At 36.4% G+C, this 22013-nt stretch overlaps 1 protein-coding gene across 2 annotated transcripts; it reads left to right on the top strand.

The window, feature by feature from the left end:
• The first annotated feature begins 703 nt into the window (after nt 1-703).
• On the top strand, nt 704-19836 carry LOC145676202 (uncharacterized). 2 transcript variants are annotated; one of them, XM_081747123.1, is made up of 5 exons: nt 704-910; nt 5675-5907; nt 8196-8329; nt 11582-12823; nt 13953-19836. In XM_081747123.1, exon 5 carries the CDS (start codon nt 14705-14707, stop codon nt 16724-16726), a length of 2022 nt encoding a protein of 673 aa, XP_081603249.1. In that variant the 5' UTR covers nt 704-910; nt 5675-5907; nt 8196-8329; nt 11582-12823; nt 13953-14704; the 3' UTR covers nt 16727-19836. The 2 variants fall into 2 exon arrangements, with proteins under 2 accessions (XP_081603249.1, XP_081603248.1); XM_081747122.1 differs by having other exon boundaries at nt 11579-19836.
• The last annotated feature ends 2177 nt before the right edge of the window (nt 19837-22013 follow it).

Raw genomic sequence — 22013 nt, 5'->3', positions numbered from 1 at the left:
GGTGAATCGATTGATATATAGAATATATATGTTTCGTTGCCGATTATACTCCGCCTCCAGAAAATAAATTAGGCTCAAGAAACCGGAAGTAGTTAAAATTGGTATCGATCAATTTGTTTTGCCAAGCTGAACCTATTGATGTATAGATTGTATATGTTTCGTTGCTGATTATACCCCAACCCCGGAAACTAAATTATTCCCTTTAAAATACATTTTGAAAACCGATGCTATGTGAGAAATTGGTCTAAATTGACAAAAAATTGATGCTATAAAATTGATCCAAGCTACTACTAGTATTTGTACTGCAAACACTTAATTGTCATCAAACCGGGAACCACGACCACGCACACAGGAAATCGATCAAGAAGGGATAATTACTAGCTACCTAATGTATATAAGTTTTTAAAAGTAAACGTATAAAGTGTTGGAGGGAAATTCGATTTTTTTATTTTGATAGACTGGTAAAGAATTAAGCTTCAATCTTGTTTCCTATGCAGATTGTTAAATATACTTTAGCTGTAAAACTTCATATTAATTTTTCATAATAATAATAATAATAATAATAATAATAATAAAGCTTAGTATTGGGATTGAAAATAAAAGATACCATAATTTTACAATAAAAACTATAATTTAGGTGCTGCGTACGATAATATGTTCTGATCATCAGGTTGGCAACGCTGTTTAAGTAGAAAACAACATTCCGGAACTATTTAGTGCCACAAGTAGGCGTGGAAAATTGAGATCGAAAATAACAGATGAGATTCTTATGCGTATTCCAGTTTGTGTCGGTGCGAAATTAGTGAATATAGGCTAGTGAAAATAACATCAGACAGAGAAGGAAGTGGTACCCTGACATCACTATAAAATCATGGAGTGCTTCCACTAGGGAAATTGTGTAAATCTTGTGGTAAGGAAGCTGTTTTCCTAAAATAAAGGAATGGGTTTCGTTGCAAGGGTAAGGTTGCTTAAGGGTATGAATTAATTCTAGGGCTTAGGCCCTTACTCCTTGAAATCACTGCACGTAAATTTAGGATCTTTGGCTTGTGTATAGCCCGCTCCCCCCAATTCTTTATCACCGGTACTGGAAGAGTCACTACTATTACTGCTATTACTATTACTACTACTACTATTACTACTACTACTACTACTACAACTACTATTTCTACTACTACTACTCCGAATACTACTACTACTACTTATATCGAGAACAGAACCCAACCAACCCCTGCGGGGCTTCTAACCCGTTCCTACTACTAGTACTACTAGTATGGCTACTAACTACCACCACTACTGCTTCTACTACTACCACTACTACTGCTACTACGACTACTACCGCTACTACTACTTATACTAAAGCCTCCTTACCACAAGATTTAATCTTAAATCTTTATAACATGTGATTCCGATTCATTATGAACTAATATGAACCGTTAGAATCACTATGATTCGTTAAAAATCACTGGGGGGAGCGGGCTATACTCAATCCGGATCGTTATTTTAAACTATGTTGTGAACAAGTCAGATATAGTTAAAAGCACAAAGTCCATGTAGATTGACAATACATTTGGATGGCAGAAAAGCTATTCGGAAATCTATCTATTCGAAAATAACTTACTATTTTTTTGGTGTAGGGATTACTCCGATTAATCTTATTATTTATGTAGTCAATCAAATCTTGGAACATCTTATAAGAAATTAGGTTAAGAAATTATGTGGTTTCTCGAAGTTGTCCCGTTTCTTAAGTCATAATGACAACCCGTTTAAAAGTTCGTTTTTCAGTTGTTTCCTCAATATTGAAAATTAATACTAATCAATTGACAACTAATTGTATCTTTTGCGGTAGGAATGCACTTTGAGCAGAACAAGTGATTTTGGGTATTTATTTGTTTCTCCCCCAATCTTCAGTGTTACTTCACAAAACATAGCTGAGCGAGCGAAGGGGGTTAGAAGAACCGCAGGGCTCGTTTTGGTATTGGATCCTACGAATGTTCTGCTCAAAGTGCACTAGAAAATACGTTCCGTGGAAAGTTCCGAACAAGGTACTTTAACTTTTACGAAGGAACAGCTCAGGTTTTGGCACACCAGTCGAAATGGTTGTCCAAAAATTATAATTATTTCACTAATTCCCTTCTTATTGTTCTCCAAAATATTTGCGCTAGGAGACATCACATTACCCTATTTAGCATAAATTAAATTGAAGAGGACCCAGGGGCGTAAGAAGAAAATTTTCTAGGGGCTCATTGTTGTTATATTATGTCTGGTATTTCATGTATGTAGTTTGCTCCATTACGTATACATTTTTGTGAGCAGGCGGGACGGGCCCACCCTGCCCCCAACTTCGAGCGCCCATAAGGGGACCATTTCAATTCTTTTAAGGTACTATTTGGGTATAAATACAGCATCCGGAGGAAAGGTTCTAGAACACTGGTCCCCCTATATAGATTAGTAGCTAGGTTGGATCCTTTCTATACCAAAGTTTAATATTTAATTCATATAATATTGCCGACCGAACGTTAGCGAGTGAAGGCGGATTAGAGCCCCGCAGGGCACATTGCTTCCTGTCTTTATCACAGCTAAATGGGAAGGGGATCTGTGTTTTAGAACCTTGCCGCATCCAGATATATAGAATAAAAACTAGTGCAAAAACAGAAACCAAAGGTGGCCACTAAAAAGCAGGATTTATATCTAAGAGAGTCAGATCAGAGTGAAGCTGGTGGGGGCTGTGTGATAATGCAGGGTTGTATCCGAAACGAGCAGTCGCGTCAGTCACGGTGGGTATATGCGTGAAAGTAGTGAAAGCAATTGTCGCCTTTGGCAATGATATTAATTAGAAATTAGATTTCTGTTCTTTCAGTGTCTAAGGTCATGTTAGCCCGTCACGTATGAGGGACGATGGCCCTCTTCAATCACATTAATCGAGGAAAGGGACGGAAGAATGTACGGTTGAGGGAAGTGAGTGGCCTAGACCTTGTATGTTAGGTACCATCCCAGCATTTCCCTGCTGTGAGCGAGGAAAACCCTACTCAGGATGACTGCCTGAAAAAATTACACTTTATGTCCGAGTGCCCTCACCGGGAATCGAACCCAGGACCGCTCGCACCAAAAGCGATAGCGTTAGCGACTACGCCACGCGGGGCCTCTAGCAAGTATACGAGTTCGAACAGCACTTGTCATGGTTTCATACTAATATAATACAGCTTCTGTGCGCTACCACCGGAGGAAAATACGAGTTAAATGCTGTATCGTTGGACCAATTTTATGAAATTTACCTTGTGAATTGGATAATTTAGTTTGGTTTCTGATTAAAAATGATTGAAATTCAGGTGAAGGGAATATTTGTAGTTGAAAATATGTTTGTTGTTCTTGTTGGTTGTTTTGATGTAAGCGCCACTGCATGTAGAGGCGGAAGTACACTTGTTATGATTTAGTGTCGATGTTTGAGTTTTGTCGATCCTAATCTAATGTAACTTAACCAACCTAACCTGCTAAGTGGCCATCTCTGCGGTGTATTTCTGCACAATACATAGAAGCTGTATTTTATGTTTACAAATGGAGCATTACTAGTATGAAAGCATGGGAAGTGCTATTGAAACTCGTGTCATTGCCAAACCCCACCTGTTTCCACTACTTTCACTTGTGCTTCAACCCACCGTCGCTAACGAGAGTGCTCCTTCCGGGCGCAACCACGCCCTATCGCACAGGCCTACCACCTTCGCCCTTTTCTGAATCGGTTAGATAGAAATAATTCTTTTTAGCGGCTACCTAACACATACTAGTTTGTATTTCTTGCACTGTAGTTTCTATGCCATACATCCGGACGCTGTATTTATGTATAAACGTGATATAAAACTGGCAAACTTTTCCATTTTCTAGGCAACCACTTCCATAGGTTAAGGAAGAGAGGAAAGCCTGAACCACTTGAATTATAAAATTGAGTTAGAAACTCACGTTATCTGTAAAATAGAAGTTTCGCTGTATTTGAATTTTAGAGATGATAGAAGTTTGTAACTTAATTTTACAGTTCAGCCTTTCCGTGGTATGTATCCTTAAACCTTGTAGAGTTTTACTCCTTCCTTGGCCAGAAGAAATCCTCGCCTAGGAAATAAGATGCTTTGAGAGTTTTATATATCTGTGCTTTTAACATGATTGTGTTTAATATTACGATTTCCGTTTTGCTTTTTAATGTGACATCAGTTGGCCAATAATAGTACTAATACATCATAAATATCTAACGAAAAAACAAAGTGCTCAACATATCGTGTTCTGGATCAAAATATTTTTTAAATGATTTTATTCACGAACTTATGGGTGTTCTGGCAGCTTTGACCTTAGCCCGTAACACGACAAGCTAAGGCCCGTCCTCTAGGGAGATGGAGTTCTTCGGAGACCACTATCCGAGAAAGGAGGTAGCCTCTGCGTGTGTGTAGTGTACTATCCCCATATTTTGCTGTAGTGAATGAGGGTAGAACCTTACACTGAATGATGGACCTGCAAAAAATGTTACACAGTCTCAATCATTCAAGGTAATTTTGAACTTATTTATGGTCTTTAGACAACTTAGGCTCAGACCTGAATAGGATAGGGGCAAGAATGTGGAAAGATCACGACTCTGGCATTACAGAATGTACCATAACGGCATTTACCTTGTAGGAGTGAGGAAAAGAGAGAAACCTCAGTCAGAACGACAAGCCGGAGTAGAGTATGTTGTCACCTTTGGCTCAACAGCTCAACAAACTCCGGAGAGCAGGTCAATATCGCCGGTTGGAGGACTGAATTTGGTAATCAAGTATTTACCTTGCAGGATGAATAACGTGTTGCTCAATTAGACTTTTAACTAACTCTTCCAAAGTCAGCTGATCCGGTTACTTTAGTCAGATTGGTGTAATATACTGAAACGTCCTGGACGGGACATGGTCAAGCGAATGATGCATACATTCATGTACCTGACCGATCATGCTTTACTCACTTTTTTTTTTTTTTTGAGCTGATGCCACAGTGATATCCTTCTTGTGACTTATTTCTAGGTTTTCTGCGTTTGTTGCCATTTTGCTAAGTGCCGTGTATGCTACATACGGACAGCAATCGCCCGAATCAAATAAGTATACTTTAAAAAAAATGTGTTTGATATGGAGATATAAATTTCTTATAGTTTGACGTATGGAAAGCTTTTTCAAAGGATAATGTGTTATTTTCTCATGTAACTGAATGTCTACTACATACATTTTTAGTGCATATTTACGTTTTAAAACTATTTATTCGTACATTTTGTAAAGTAATATTGTAGAATAACTATACTTTTAAAAAATAGAAATGCAGAACTCCCTCGTAGCTGAACTGTTTGCGTACCCGTCTTTGACGTGGGAGACCCGGGTTCGATTCTGAGATCCAGTCACGTAATTTTTACTCTTTAAAATTAAAAAAAATCTCTGATTTCTCAAAATTCGGAAAATAGTTATGTAAATGGTTCTAAAAATTATCATGTCTGGAACATTTCATTTGTTTTTCTTGATTTGCGTGACTGAACACGGAAATACATGACTTTCATGACCGGTAGGCATTTAGTGTAATACCAAAAGAAATTAACAAAAAATTATCTGTCCAAAATTATCAGTATTAGTATTTCATCGTTAATCAAATTTGTTTCAACGAATTTTAACATATTTCTTTACAGAGTATACAATCACGAGTGCTAGCAACTTGCTTCTGATATATGTGAAATATTTTCTGGAGATGCAAGAGAGGCCTATTTTGTTCCACCTGTAACAGGAGGTTCGCAGCAATAAGTATCGAAGGGCGAGCTAGTGGATCGATTCCGCAACATATTAAAATTACTGAGGAAGGCGGATGATAAATGCTTACCAACGAGGAATGTTGCAGAAGTAGAAACGTTATCAAATACTACAAGTAAATATTGATTGTATTCAGAGAGTTAATACTGTACGACTGTGCTAATGATATTTTATAAAAAGAAATCTTTGAAACATCTCACCATGATACCTGTTAGGTAAGGGAGACGATGATTAAAGTAACTGAATAATGATGAAAGAATTAGTTAAATGAGAAAGTGGGAGTCCCCGAGGAAACCAACGAGCACGATGTTGTCCACCAGAAACATACTTGACCAGGGATAGAATCAGGGACCCCACGTACCAGAAGTAAGCGCTCTACCACTGAGCCATCGGGACCTCGTCTTTTGTTAGAAAGCGTACATGGGTTCATACAAATGGGAGTTAGGGGCCGCGGTGGCTTAGTGGTTGATCGTCCACCTCTGGTGCTTGGGGTCCCGGGTTCGATCTCAGCCCCCGCCAAGTGAACTTTGTGGTGGACAAATAGCATGTGCGTGGGTTTCCCGTTTCCTACCACTTTGTTCATTCCACCATTTCAATTATTACTCACCATCACCGTCTCCTTAACGTGGGAGTAAAACTCAAAGATTTCATTTCACAAATGGGAGTTAGTATCATCCCCATTGGGAGTACCATCGAATGGGAGATAAAAATATTTAATGCCCACTGAAGTACGCATCGCTGTTGCCTTTATAATGTTGTGTATCAAGTTAATGTTGATAGAACTGGGTTCCATCAATAATGAGTTGGAATTAGCGAGCTTTCATGTAGAAATAAGAGTTTTGAACGAACAAGGTAAGTATGCAGAAGGTATTATTAACTTATTGTCATTAACACGCAGTTAAGGAATGATAAAGGACGTACGCACAAGGTAAACATCAGAAAGTAATATGTCTGTAACTTTTTACAGTATCTGAAAACTAACGTCTTGATTGTTTTTCTGATGAAATTCTAGCCTGAAACATGGATCACATTACCCTATTCCTATTTTAAAAACTTAATCTGATTCAAGATGGTGGATTTCAAAATGCTGACATTCAAGATTACTCCTACCATACGACTTCCCTAGGTCGTAGTTGTTTTCCAGTTTTTATAATTAATATGCAGTTTATAAGTGGGCTTACGCACCACCTTATATATTTGTGTTGCTGGAGTAACAGTTGTACAAAGTGAAGATGATGGATACCTTCTGGATGAGGATGGAAGAATATAATAAGGCTTACATCTATTCGTTTTTTGTATCATATGTAATCACAGTAGTCGACTTTTTTCCCCTCTCTTAGAACCAACTAGCGAACATGTTACGTGGTTGAAACATTATAAGCTTTAATGTTCTTATTCTAAATCAAGGCTGTGTAAGGTGCTTCTCGGTGGGACACAAATGGAATGACTTATAATAGCTTCTTGTAACCTACTTGCGTTTTACCTGAGTTTTCTTAATCAAGAGTTGAATGGTGTGAATGCACTGCCGGCTTCTTAATTTTTTCCTCCGTTAAATATGTTTACACTCCGACATCTGATAGGCTAAAGTCGTTGCTGTCAAAATAGTCCACACTGTTAAATCAAGGAAATAAACAAAGGTAATTGTCGATGTTACTTCAGTCCAAACAAAGTCATACGTTATTATACAGGATGTCTGCAAAGTCTCTCCCAGAAACCAAACATTTGTCACTCGTAGTTATTGAGCAAGAGAACGTGTTATAATTGCATTTTGACAAGCACCTGTAGACCAATCCACGTAATGGGATTTGATGTCTTTTTCACTTACGTTTTAATATTTGACATGTGAAATATGTATACAGTTAATTATTACCAACTGTTGTAATTAGGGACTGTAGGGAAATATTCGAGCGGTACTATATTTCTTTATTGTGCTTCCATATAGCTTGCTAAATCTTGTTGTAAAGTACAGTGTAAAATTTAAATGGCTGCTATTTTCATTAATTCGCTGCAAACTCTGACATAAAGTGTTCTTCCACTTTAATTGTTTCGCCAACAATCGAATAAACTTTGTCCACAAACTATAAAGTAAATTTTCATCTATTTCCTTTCTAGAATAATAGCTTCAGAATTGCTGTGGAAAGCAATATGCCATGTGTATTGGTAATTTCTATCGACAGCTACTTTAGAAATTTAGCCTTTTTTTTAACAGTGCGACGGATAGTTATTCTTTTTAATTTTACATCTTGCACTTATACGATCAGTCTGAATTTTCTTTGAAAGAGAGCATTTAGATTTTACTGAAATACATTATTCTTTAATAACAATATGACTGATTTCGTGTGATATTGCACTGTATTTAGGAATGATACCCCAGTAGTTTATTGTTAATAATTTCATTGACAGGAACTGTTGACCTGATGAAAATCTTTCTATTACCGGTTGGGTGTCCACCTCGAGGAAGAATTGCTGGAAGAGGAAAACGTTCATGCAAACCGACTGTTGTCCAGTCACAGGAAGGATTTGTGATTCACGTGAAGGTAATTCTACCATTCTTTGTTTTATGTTTCTGAAATAAGAAGTATTACAAAACCCGTAGATTTCTTCTGTCTGTGAACTTCACTATCTGAAGCATATGCCTCTAAATAATACATAGAAAATAAACGTTTCGTTAATATTATTAGAGTGTATGTCATTTTCAAGGGTTGCTCTTGCTCTTTCCACTCACAGCAGTAATTTCCTTCTCACTGCCAACTAGAAAAGGTAGACGAAAACTCTTTTTGAGGCACAAGAAGAGTTGATTATAATGTATTTCTAATATAGTTTGTTTTGCCATAATCTTTGCTATTTTTGTTTCAGCCTACACATTAAATTAATTACTTCAGGTACACAAAATCTGGTTACAGGATGTACTCATTGAAAACAACAACAAATTTACTTAGGATTGTTTCAATTGTTCGGTACTTTTATACAACGTTCAAGACCAACGTATATAAACTTTTTTCAAAGCAAGTACTTAGTTAGTGTCCTCTCTTTTGTTGGTGGACTATGTTACATGTGTTATTTGTTGATACAGTAAGTCTCATGTATGATTTTTGACAAAGTTCCATTTAAAAAAAATTCTTAACATTTTACAAAGTATTATAGTGTCCAATGTACCTTTTTGTGTAGTCCCTGATGCTTATACTAAACCGGAGCACAGATACACTTGTACCGGCTAATATCACGTAAATTACAACATCTGTAACTAAAGATAGAATTTTTTAAATAATTTTATAATTAATCCTCGGTAAATATTTGATACTAGTATATGAACATGTACCATGTACAATTTGCATTTTTTCTGACGGTCTAGTCGCTAATCCTCACTATATTTAAAAAATATATATTTTCCCTATCCTCCCATGTCCACTCATTTTGTCTTTGTTTCGTATGTGCTTATTCCTCCCCTGTGAAACTTATCTGAGGATCCTTACCATGCTCCAGTTTCTTATAACGCAAGCTGTGTTAGCATTTTTCTCAGCAGTGTATGCAGCAGTATTGACTAGGCATAGAGATGTGTTGGTTATCACCAACATATCCCAATGACTTCCAATATTGCTGTACATAATAATATGCAGGGTTCCAACGCGTCCTGGAAAACCTGCAAATAAAAGTGTGTCGCGGAAACGCCTTGGAAAAGTCATGGAAAGCAGGAAAATGGTGAAAATTCCGGAAATTACTTATGAACTGGAAATGTCCTGAAATTTGTGTTATGTAACAGTTGTTAGAAGTGTATATAATTTGCAGAACTATAATGAATGAAATACTGTTAGGCTACATTATTTATTTCAGAAGGAAACACGTTGATCAAATAATTCAATGTTTTAATTAGATTCAAATATTTCATTACAGAGAAATAAGTTATCAGTCTTCTTTTTTTCATTAGAAAGATATGAAAGAGAAATAATTTTTATTTTTGCGTGCATTAATTGAATTTAGGTATTATTGAAAAATATGTATTAATAACGGCATGCAAAAAGTGTTAAATGCCATGGTAATTCTATAAATAAGAGTTAGCTATTTCTGTTTCTTTTCTATATTAATTCTTTTTTTTAAACTTGTTTCCAGTTGCCCATTGGGATGAAGTGTGGCCTTTTCTTAAGGTACATTTATATTTTTTTCTGTGCTTCAGAGCATAATTTTCTATTCCATAAACCAAACTGTCCTATATTTTTTCAATGTCATGCTGGGAGGCCTGCTGCTGGCAGTCATGTTCACACATTTGTTCGCCTCCAGCACCCTGAAGGCGCCCAATACCTATACGGCAAGATAATTATTATGTAGCCTATTTCTTCCAAATTTCTCTGACTGATTTGATAAGCACTTCATGGATGTGGAGATACTTGCACGATCCCCGAACATCCCCAATCTCAATCCCATTAAGCACATCCGGCAAGGTGTCGAAAGGATATGCATGGTATATATCCTGCTCCGATCGATTTCCGTAGATATGGGACAGCGTTGCCAACCTGATCAGACGATATTACCGTACGTAGCAACTAAAATTATCGCTTTTGTCGTAAAATTATCGTACCTTTTCTTTCCATTTTCAATATCAAACTTTATTATTATTATTATTATTATTATTATTATTATTAAGAGGACGTAACTCTGTAACTGTACCTCGAACGTTTACAGATTAAACTATATTTAACAATCTGGATAAAAAACAAGATTGAAGTTCAATTCTTTACCAGTTTACTGAAAACAGTCTAGTCTGATTTCCTTTCAGCATTTTATATGGAAGACGTATGCGCATCAAGTTGCTAGTAATTACCCCTTCTTGATCGACTAGGTAACTCGGGTGTCCTATGCTCGTGGTTCCCAATTTGCTTACAGATGGAACCACTTGTCTGGAGTACAAATACTAGCAGTTGTTTACCTCAGTTTTCTAGTATGTTCCGTCTTACACAGTATCGGTGTTCAAAATATATGTTAAACTACAATGATCGGATTAACCAATTAGGTACTTAGTAATAATAAACATGTGTAAGCAGATGAACTGGTTTTACGATATTAAAGTACGATAAACGTAAAATACGACATTAAAGTACGATAAATGTAAGATATAGTTAAGATCATAACAAAAATATTCAAATTACTACTGTATTAACATTAATTTACCTGCTTTATTTACTTTTTCGAGACATTGGTCACTTTTGTAATGTTTTCAGTAATTTTGACACATACGTTGTAAAATTCATACTGTTTTTCACACAATGAATGATTTTTTTTTCAATTTCAATTACCATCAGAACTGTCTTTGCATTGTAGCAGGAGTTATAAAATTATCGTATATTTCCCTATTATCGTACACAAGCTATCGTACATCGTACATGGGTCAAAATTATCGTATGATTCGATAATTATCGTACATGTTGGCAACGCTGATATGGGAGGATGTTGTAATCATGGATCAATATATCTCAACAACTCTTCCCACACCTTGTAGGTGTCCCCCACGTCACATCACCGCCGTTACCAAGACAAAATATGGTGCTATACGCTATTAGCCAGCTATCATTAATTGCATTGCTCATATGAATGAATATTTTCATTACACAATATCTTTGCTTACTTCTGCCCCTATATGGCTGTAATATAACGCATTTTACTAAACTAACGCTAAGAGGAACAGGTTTCTTGCAGTTTCAATTACAGTTATTGAAGTGCTTGCAGAAAATAAATGTTCTTATGTTACATTTTGTATTAGACATTATTCTACTACGTATGTTCTTTTCTTTCAGTAGAATCCAGAAGACATCCAGAAAACTTTGGACAACAAAAGAAACAAGATGAGTAACCTCAATTTAACATTTCAAGCAGTGATGTTCGTAGTAGTGCTATCTCGTTGACAATGTGGTATATAAATTTAAATCATCATTGAAAATAGTAGATGTCTTGGGTGCAAAATATCTTCTGAAGCCGAACAAGTGTGGTTGTAGATACAGCATCTTGTGTGCAACATTTATACCAAATGGTACAAGAAAATAAGTGCCGTTGCAACATTAGTATCTATGCTAAAGAACTGTTAGAAAGAATTGAAGAAATCTAATGGTTACTTGTATATAAGCTTCCTTTACATACTACAATATTTCGTTGTCATTTAAAACAAAATGTATTCTTGCTTCAAACTTTAATTAGTGAGCACAATGAAATGTGTGCCAGTCTTTTCAAATAACCATTGAAACCTAAACGTCATTTTCTCGTTCATTACCCTTAGAATTGCTTCTCTCGTAGGACCTTTAGTTCATGTGTGGACAGTGAGATATGACAAAACATAAAATATCTTAAATGTACGCCCATAACATTATTTCACGATGAAATATTTCTAAGTCAATAGCAATAAAACATCAATTTCTTTTTGCTTCAAGAGTTCTGCACAGATCAGGTTTTCAGATAGATTTAATCGTTGGACCAACACGAGAAGCATAATAAGATCCTTCAATTTGTTGCCGGTAATGATTACTTTCTCACGACGTGGGTGTGTGTGAATAACATTAAATGTTCGTCACTCTATTCTTGTTGTATCCTGTTTCAATAATCTTCCTCAGTTTGCACATATTAAGTATATTTTGGTGAACAGTGAGAAAAACGTAATATTTGTATATAGCTTATCAGAAGAATTTGCTATTGTAGACACTACCTTGCATATGAGGTTATATTAAAAAGTGATTTGGTTAAATTCAAGAGTGAAGAATTGTTTCACTACTATCCTCTGCATAGGGTAAAGGCGCCGGTGGTCGGACACCCTCCAGTGGTCGGACATTTTCAAAGAAATATAGGTTAAACAAGACCCATTTCACTTAAATGTCTACAAAAAATACATCCCCAGTCTTTGGACATCTTTGTCTTGATGTGTCAGTGTTACCAGCTATCAAACTTGAAAGGCTGTAGTAGGAAAAAATATGAAGTACCTGTCTCTCTTGGTAAACTGAGAAGATGGCGGAAAGCTTATTGAACCGCTAAGAAATGTGTCCCAACGAAATAAGGTAAAACTCTCTAGTTTTTAATGGTTTCAACACAAAATTTGTTTTCCTAGCTTATGAAGTGTTATGTTTGGGCTTTATACCGTAGAAAGTATGCTAGAGTAATAATAATTATATAATTTATTGTGTCCGACAATAGGTACCTAGAAGTCATGAGTTTTCCAGTGGTCGGACACCCTGTCCGACCACTAGTGTTTTGTTTCTATTGTGATTTTATTGTAAACTTTGGTTCTTTCGTTAGTAATAAGGTAACAGATTAATCTACAACGGATTTCTGTAAGAAAAACGTATTATACCAGTAGTCGGACACACAAAATTCCGAGTGTCCGACCACCGGCGACTATGGCGATCACTGGTGCCTAATGTCGGACGCAATGAAAATTTCCGTAATGACCAAAATTAAATAGCCTAAATGTCAGTATTTGTCTAAGAACTTTATTTCCAAATAGCCTACCTTTAATGTATGTTCTTCTTTTAGTCTATGAGACCACGTTTCACAACCATATAATACTGAAGGTAATATTGCTGTTTTTGTATTTTAATTTTAAGACGTTTTGAAATTAAACAAGCGGATATTAGTTTTTGAACAGAAAAATGCATTTCCTGACTTCAATCTGCTTTTAATTTCCGATTTTACCTCATTTTTATCTGTCAATACCACTCCAAAATAGGCCTATTTAAACTTGTTTACAGTTTCAAATGCTTTATTACAAATTATTAAATATTAATATTATTAGTTAACATCTGGCGTAAGCTAGTAAACATATATTTAGTCTCCCCTACACTAACTTATAAGCCTGTCCCTTTAGCTGCTTTAAAAAGTTTATCTGTATAACTTTTAATGATTTTTACGCCATTTGTCCCTAGCCAATCTACATCATCTGCATTTGTCAGTAGCTGAATAATGCCATTAAATTTAAACCTTCATTACTTTCTCTTATCTTTCTAACTGCATACTCTAAAGCAAAATGAGAAAGTGATGGAGATAAAGTCTCTCCTTGTTTTAATCTATCATGAATTTTAAATTTATCGTAGAGTTGTTTGTATGTCTTCTTTTATCCATTAATACATGATCAATTTGATTATAAAAAATATCCCTACAGCTATTACAATTCTACCTTCTCAATTTCAGGTTACTTTGAAAGTTAAATAGTCATCATGAACGAAGTCGAAACTGATGAAGTCAAAGGTGAAAATAAAAAGCGTACCAAGGTTTTCCACCAATACTCCACAGAATCCATGGTTGCAGCTTTAAATGCCATACAGAAGGATGGAATGGGATTAAGAGAAGCCAGCAGAAAATTTAACGTTCCAAAATCATCAATTCAAGATCGCTTGAGTGGGAAAGTATCGCAACCGGGCCATGTCAGAAAAATGGGACCATCTTCAATTCTAACACAGGAAGAGGAACTAAAGCTTGTTAAGTGGCTAGAAGACTTAGCAAAACTGGGATTTCCAAGGAAGACACATGAATTGCTTGATTCTGTTGCTCAAATTATAAAAAGTGATAAAAGACAAACACCATTTAAAGATGGACGTTCAGGTAAGAAATGGTATAAATCTTTCATGCGAAGACACCCACAGTTGGTTTTAAGAGAACCGGAAAGTGTATCAAAAGGACGTGCAAGAGTTACTGGTTAATATATCAGGAAGTGGTTTAGGGAACTGGAAGGGTATCTAAGAGAATTAGGTGTAGAAGAAATTCTAGAAGATCCAGATCGTATTTTGAATGGAGACGAAACGAGCTTTGCATTATGTCCAAAAACAGGCAAGGTTATCGCTCCACGCGGCTGGAAAAATGTATATGATGTGAAACTAGGGAACGAGAAAGACAATATCACTGTGTTGTTGGTGTTCTCAGCCAGTGGCAAAACACTGTATCCTATGGTTGTCTTCCCTTTTATTAGAGCACCACGGGACATTGTGGACAGTATGCCAGAAGAGTGGTTTCTTGGAAGAAGTGATAGTGGATGGATGAAAAGCGATCTTTTTTATGAGTACGTTGCTAATGGCGTAAACAAGTGGATAGATGATCAAAAGGTGAAAAAGCCAGTTATTTTATTTGTTGATGGTCACAAATCCCACATGACTTTAGAATTGAGTGAGTTTTGTTCCAATAATGGTATCATTTTATATGCTCTACCTGCTAACACAACACACCTCATGCAACCTGCTGACGTCAGTGTATTTAAGCCTCTGAAGTCACAATGGAAGCAGACAGTTCGCGTGTGGTTAAATGAAGAAGAGAACTTGAATAAGGTTCTAACCAAATCCCAGTTCTGTCCCTTACTGAAAAAAGTGTTGGAGAATGAAAGTATACCTGATTCAATTAGAAGTGGTTTTCGAAAGTGTGGATTGTGCCCTTTAAATCCGGACGCTATTGATTATAGCAAGTGTGTTCAGAATCAGCTAGAGAGAATAAATACAACATCCAAAACTCATGACCTTAACATCTATGAGATAGATGTAGCAGAAAAAGTTGTTGCTGCTTTAAAAACTGAGCTTAGTGTACAGGGTGTGGACACAGACAAAGTACTTAGTGTGTTGAAAAAAGAGAAAGCTAAGTTATGTCCTAATCGTGGTGGTAAAGGTCCACAACCATCTGTTTCTAACGAATTAAGTATAGGTGATAGTGTTGATATGGAAGTTCTTTTAGATACAGAAATTTTTCCACAAGAGCTAAATTTATCAAGTAACTATACAATATGTTCTGAAATTGTCGCCACAGAAGAAAATTCAAATGTGAATGATAGGATAATTCCGGAAGAGACTTCTACAGTACACGTTATCGAAAACCCTGTCTGTTCATCAGTACCCTTGTCTGAAGTTTCTTGTACATCTGAAGAAACGATTGCTCAGGATGGTTGCTTAGTAGATGAACTCCACACAATTACTGACGTAGATATCTGCCTGCCAAACACTACGTCAGCTGCACTTTTTAAGCATATTTCCTCTAATTCACCCAAAACTGATCATCATTCTCTTAGTTCTGGTATTATTCCAAGCACATCCATAAATGTTACATTGACGCCTGAAACATTTTTCAATTGTAATAACGACAATTCTAACGTTCCAGATTACATACATCCCCAGAGTTCTAATTTAAATCCACCAACTTCATCTGACATCCCATTTCCTGATTGTACATCAAATACTGTGGAAGAAAAATCGTCAAATTATGTGTCATCACCAAGCACTTCTTCCAACATTCCTTCTCCTTTTAAGACACATCTCTACTATCCCAAACCTATAGAAACAATAAAAAGAAGAAGAGGGCTGAGCGATAAAGTACCAAGTGCCATGTCATCAGCAAAGTCGAGAGAGTATATTCAAAAGAAAGACACTGGAGAAAAGAAAGAACGGAATCATAAAGTGAAGAAGGCAGAACACCTGCAATCATCTGAAATTCATACGCCCGAAGGAAATCTGAGAAAAGGTAAGAAGAAGAGCTTAGAACAAATAAGGAAAATTAGAAAGCGGAGCCTGCCAAAAGAAGAATCCTCTGATGAAAGTATCTACGATTATGAAACCGAATTTCAACCAGAAATCCAAACAAAAATATGGAAATTTGGACGTTCATTCCCTAACCTTAAACCCATCAACAAAACAGAAATATTAAAGAAAGACATGTGGTTAGTTGTAGCTTTTGATGATGGTGCTGGTAAGAAGAGATTTTGGATAGGACAAGTTCTTGGACCGAGTAAAGAAGGGAATGGTAAATATGAAGGGTCATTCCTTAGGCCTGTCATGACCAAAAGGTATTGTGGGTATGTCTACGGACATCCTCAAGAACCCGATGAATATCCATTTTCCCCTGAAGACGTAGTGGGAAGGTTGTACACTCCTGAACGTTATGGACGAGGCTGGTACAAGTTCAACATTCACCACAAGGACTTGAAAAGTTAAAGTTGTTAGTTAACTTTTACTTTGCAATTTAGGCCTATTAAATATTTTCTTCTCGTGTTGAATAATTTCACTATAGTCTGAAAAAAATATTTATGTTATCTTTATTGGATTTAGGGCCTATTTGTGAGCATGTGTAAGAAACATTGTTGTGTTGTATTCTAGTCTGAATACTTATAACTGAAGATGGCTTAGGCCTATATCTAACAAGCATAAAAATGTTATTAGTTCTTTTTTTATACAAGTGTAATCACTTCTTTTCTAACAAATAAAATATTTTCGCATTATTTTTAAGGATACAGTCTTTTCCTATTACTTTTGAAACGTGTCCGACCACTGGAACGCACCTGTCCGATCTCTCGCTCTGATTGTCCGACCACTGGTGAAAATGACTATTTTTTTCGGAAAAAAATCATAACACAAGAATATGTGCCACATTTTGCGTTAAAATTGCTTATTTTTGTTCAGAAATGTGCAAAGAATTAGATTCAACAGTGTGAGTCTTACTGTCATGTACGAAAACGAAACCTGAAGAACTTAAAGTAAAAAAATCCCTTAACTGTCCGACCACTGGTGCCTTTACCCTATGAATGTGGTCTCTGGTAAAATGTATGTGGTTATGATGATTAGTATACTCGCGTATTTTTAAGTGAACAATGCATATGAAATTTAATTTTGTGTAATCCTTTGTACAGAGTGATGAATTAGGATAATATAATCAGTGATAAACCAGTATCTGATTCATAATTGTGAAACTTTGGAACTGGAAATTTCATTTTCACGCGGTTTCGACACTTAATTTACATCGGGTGTACTGAAAGTGGCTCTTATATTCTATGGAAACTGTTCTAGAGATCAAGAGAAGACAAGAATTTGTTTGACATTTTTTTTTTACCTGGAAGACTTCATTTATTGGTTGAGCCCCTTAACGAATCAGCATCCGAATTTATTTATGTTTATTAGGAAACTTTGGGTGAACACTGGACAGGAATATCGAGAAATCCTGGGATATCGGGTAGGACCTATTCATAAGGTAGCATCCCGCTATTTGTAAGTAGGACTCAGGAAAAGGTCTGTAAATAACCCACCAAATTGGATATACAGTGTTACCGTTTTTTGCAAGTCTTTTCCTGAGTCCTACTTACCAAATAGCGGAATGCAATCTAATGTGTAGATCCTACCTAAAACTTTCCCTACATCATGCTGAATCAAAATTATCTAAAAGCCATAAATGAGATTCAAATTGTTTCTTTAGAATCCTACTAGCACAAGAGGTCCAAAAAATATCACACTTTTTTGTCTTCTTTTGACTTCTAGAATAAGTTCACGTAGAGCATACGTATATATACAGTATTTAGATCAATGTTCATTGATTTTTTTAAAATTTTCATCCGATGTAGATGGTAATTTTCTTAACCTATTGTTGAAACATTTCGTTCAACAATGGGAGAATTGTTACGTAACATTTCTTAATGTTTATATATTACAATCTTTTGAATCGTTATTTTTTTCATTTTTATGCAGTAAATAGGTCTAATGTTACATGCGCTACTTACGATTGCAGTACGCTAACGATACATTCCTACTTTTCGAAAACATTTCTGATGTAATACGAATACATTGTGCATTTTTTCCTAACAAGGAAAGACTCCCAACCCTGAGAGCTGGATTACTTTGCAAAATATTTATTTCGACGTCGCTGAGAAGAGTAATGATAGTCGTTCGGTTCGCCTTTCCTTTGTTAAGGGCTAAGGGATATAGGAGGTTCAATTTTCACAGAAATTGAGTATGGAAATATTGGCTTTAAATGTAATATCTTAAAAATAATTAAATCTATCAAAATTTACACAACGTAATACTCACTAAATACTGTACCGAAAACAGCAACTATTACCACCATCAGTCACTGTTGCCAACTCACCATATAAGTTACAAATTTTAACTATGCAGTATTCTTAATTGCAGTATTTGGCTATGTTTCGTAAGTAGTTTTAAAAAAATGTAATAGTAGGTATATAGTGTTATTTGAAGTTTATAATTTGTGTGCTGAGTTGGCAACACTGATCGATAAGTGGTAACACTGGTTATTGCTATTTTCGATACTGACTTTAGTGAGTATTACGTTATATAAGTTTTGTTTTGATCGCTTTAATTACTTTTAAGATATTATATTTGAAGTCCATTTTTTCCTATGTAGTCGATTTGTGTTAAAAATGATCTTCCGAGACGTATATGTCCACAACAAGCCAAACGCGAATTGAGTAACTATCATCATCATTCTCAGTGACTTTGAAATACCTATTTCGCAAAGTCTAAAATAAATCCAGAGCTCCTCCGTGGCTAAGCGGTTAGCGTACGCGCCTTTGGCGTGGGAGACCCGGGTTCGATTCCCGGCGGGAGCTCATGTGGTTCGGATTCCACGTTAATCAGTAGGTCTACGTCTCATATAGCCTCGCTGCTGAAAGGGACGCTAAACTAAAATCAACTCAATGAAATAAATCCAGCTCCCAGAATTGGGAATCTCTCTTTGCCCCCCCCCCCCCCAAAAAAAAATCCCCAATACATTCATATTATGTCAGAAATGTTCTTGAAGAGTAGTTTGTTACGTGGATCTATATTTGATAAGAAAGGCTTTTACTTTCCTTTTATAGTAAACTAAATATAATTTTAAGTTAGAATATATCCAGCGTGCGCAGGTAAAACAGTAAAAGTCAGAAACCCGGCTAAAATTAGATAATTCGATACTTGAGATCTATAAATGATGATTCCCATTTTTAGTACAATTTTGTCAGTCAATTCTAAACCTGAATTGAGTAATCGCGACTTGAAAATTTTAGTATATGTCTGACAGGAAAAAATGTTCCGTGAACAACAACACTTTGTGACGTACTATTTTTCCTGCTCACGCTAGGTATATAATTTTACGTTTTTATCTAAAGTACTGTGTGTAAGTGTATATGTTTCCTAAATGGATTCTTACATTCTCACCTATGTATATATATATATAATCAAGTAGACTGAAAACGTTATTTGCATACCACGAGGAATTTGTCAAATTTTAAATTACTATTACTGTATTTAAAAAGGTAGAACATCAATATATTGATATGTATTTCCAATCAATAGTTGTTTGCTTTCTTGACAAATTATTCTAGCTAGTGCTGGTAGATAAGTGTTTTTTGTCCTTTATACTTAAAAATGGTTTACCTTGCAACAGATGTAAATCACAAAATATATATTGATTGACTTTAACGATTATTAAATATTCAGTTTGTTAAATATTATGCTTTACAATATTCTTAATGTTATCAACAAGGGCAACGAATGATTAATACTAAACCATTCGCACTGTTACGAGAAGGAAGGCGACAGTTTCCTGAACCTCATTGTTACTGGTAACTGCATTACATCCTCTGCAGAGAATGGTGGAATGAAGAAAGTGGGAGGAAACGGAAGAACCCCAAGAAAACCCACGCACAAGGTGTTTGACCACCATAAAGTTTACTTGGGTTGAGCTGGGATCGAACCAGGGACCCCACGCGCCAGAGGTGAACGCTCTACCACTGAGCTACCGCGGCCCACATCATCTCCGTGTAGTTCCAACGTAACGCCCAATGATAACAATCTCCGGTCTTTCTATGCGATTGACATCGACAAAACTGTGCTATGGTGAAACAAATGTCTGAACATGCGTGGTGATTACGTTCTACATCAAAGGTACGTAGAATATAGTCTAATCTCGGTTTTCTATTATCGTTTGTGATCTTTAAAAGCCGAAATCGAATAACTGAAATATTGATCATATTTTAAAATTTTGCAGTATAAAATCTGTTTAAGTTCTATATTTGATAAATATTTAAGAATAATTTTTAAATAATTATCAATATAACACTGTTACACAGATTTTATGTCGCAAAAATTAAAATATATTTGGTCTAGGAATTAATTCGTGCGGGTGGACAAGAGATGGCGCAACGAACGGAGCGTCCCACAGTTCCGTGTATCCACACATGTGTTGCAAACCCCTGTCATCGCGTATCGTTCGTAGTATAGGGCAGTGGATTAAAGCGTCAACAACACCAGTTTGTAGTTAAGTGAACATGGCGCAATTTGTGCCTGATAAAGTGTTTTTGCGGGGTGTCCTGCTGCATTACTTTAACATGCAGAAAAGTGCGACTGAAAGTCATCGTATTTTGGTGGAAGTGTATGGTGACCATGCTCTAGCTGAGCGAACGTGTCAGAAGTGGTTTGCACGGTTTAGAAGTGGTGATTTCGGCTTGGCAGACCAAGAGCGAGCTGGACAGCCAAAAAAATTTCAAGACGAAGAATTGACAGCATTGCTCGAGCAGGATTCGTGTCAAACGCAGGAACAACTTGCAGCAGCATTAGGCGTTGATCAAACAACAGTCTCCAAACGCTTGAAAGCCATGGGAATGATTCAAAAGATGTCACATTGGGTTCCACATGAATTGAAAGACAGAGACGTTGAAAGACGAAAAACCATTTGCGAATTGCTGCTTCAACGACAGAGCAGAAAGGGGTTTCTGCATCGAATTATTACGGGTGATGAGAAGTGGATCCATTACGGGAACCCTAAACGAAAAAAGGCCTGGGTGAAACCAGGTGAACCAGGTCCATCACAACCAAAACGAGATATTCACTGTGCAAAGGTTATGCTGTGCATATGGTGGGATATGAAAGGTGTGGTGTACTATGAGCTGCTGCAACCGGGTGAAACTATGAATGGAGAACGTTATCGACGACAATTAATGCGTTTGAAGCAAGCTCTGGCCAGAACACGACCAGAATGGGAGAACAGACATGATAAACTTATTGTTCAACATGATAACGCTCGCCCACATGTCGCAAAACCGGTCAAAACCTATTTAGAAAATGTCGGATGGGAAGTTTTACCCCACCCGCCGTATTCACCAGACGTTGCTCCTTCGGACTACTACTTGTTCGATTGCATGAACAACGATTTGATTGGACAGCGGTTTACTTCTTCAGAAGATATCGAAACATGGGTCTCTGACTGGATCGCTTCCAAGGATGAGGACTTCTTTCGCCACGGAATCCGTACATTGCCTGACAGATGGGCAAAAGGGGTGGCTAGCGATGGACAATATTTTTCTTAAGGTATTTATGTATTTTGTGTTTGTACTACAGCTTCAATGTGTGCGTACCAACCGCACGAATTAATTCCTAGACCAAATACATTTCAGGTATTCCCTTTCGGCATTTGGGCTACTTGCCAACTATAGTATAGTTGTTTTTACCATAAAGATAG

This window comes from Thermobia domestica, chromosome 18, assembly GCF_964235325.1.
Source record: "Thermobia domestica chromosome 18, izTheDome1.hap1.1, whole genome shotgun sequence".
NCBI lineage: Eukaryota > Metazoa > Arthropoda > Insecta > Zygentoma > Lepismatidae > Thermobia > Thermobia domestica.
The sequence above is the reverse complement of the archived record's forward strand: the minus strand, read 5'-3'. Positions and strand labels throughout refer to the sequence as shown.

Coding starts and splice junctions, on each gene's coding strand:
- LOC145676202 (XM_081747123.1), top strand. CDS start 14,705: ATGGTTGTCTTCCCTTTTATTAGAGCACCACGGGACATTGTGGACAGT.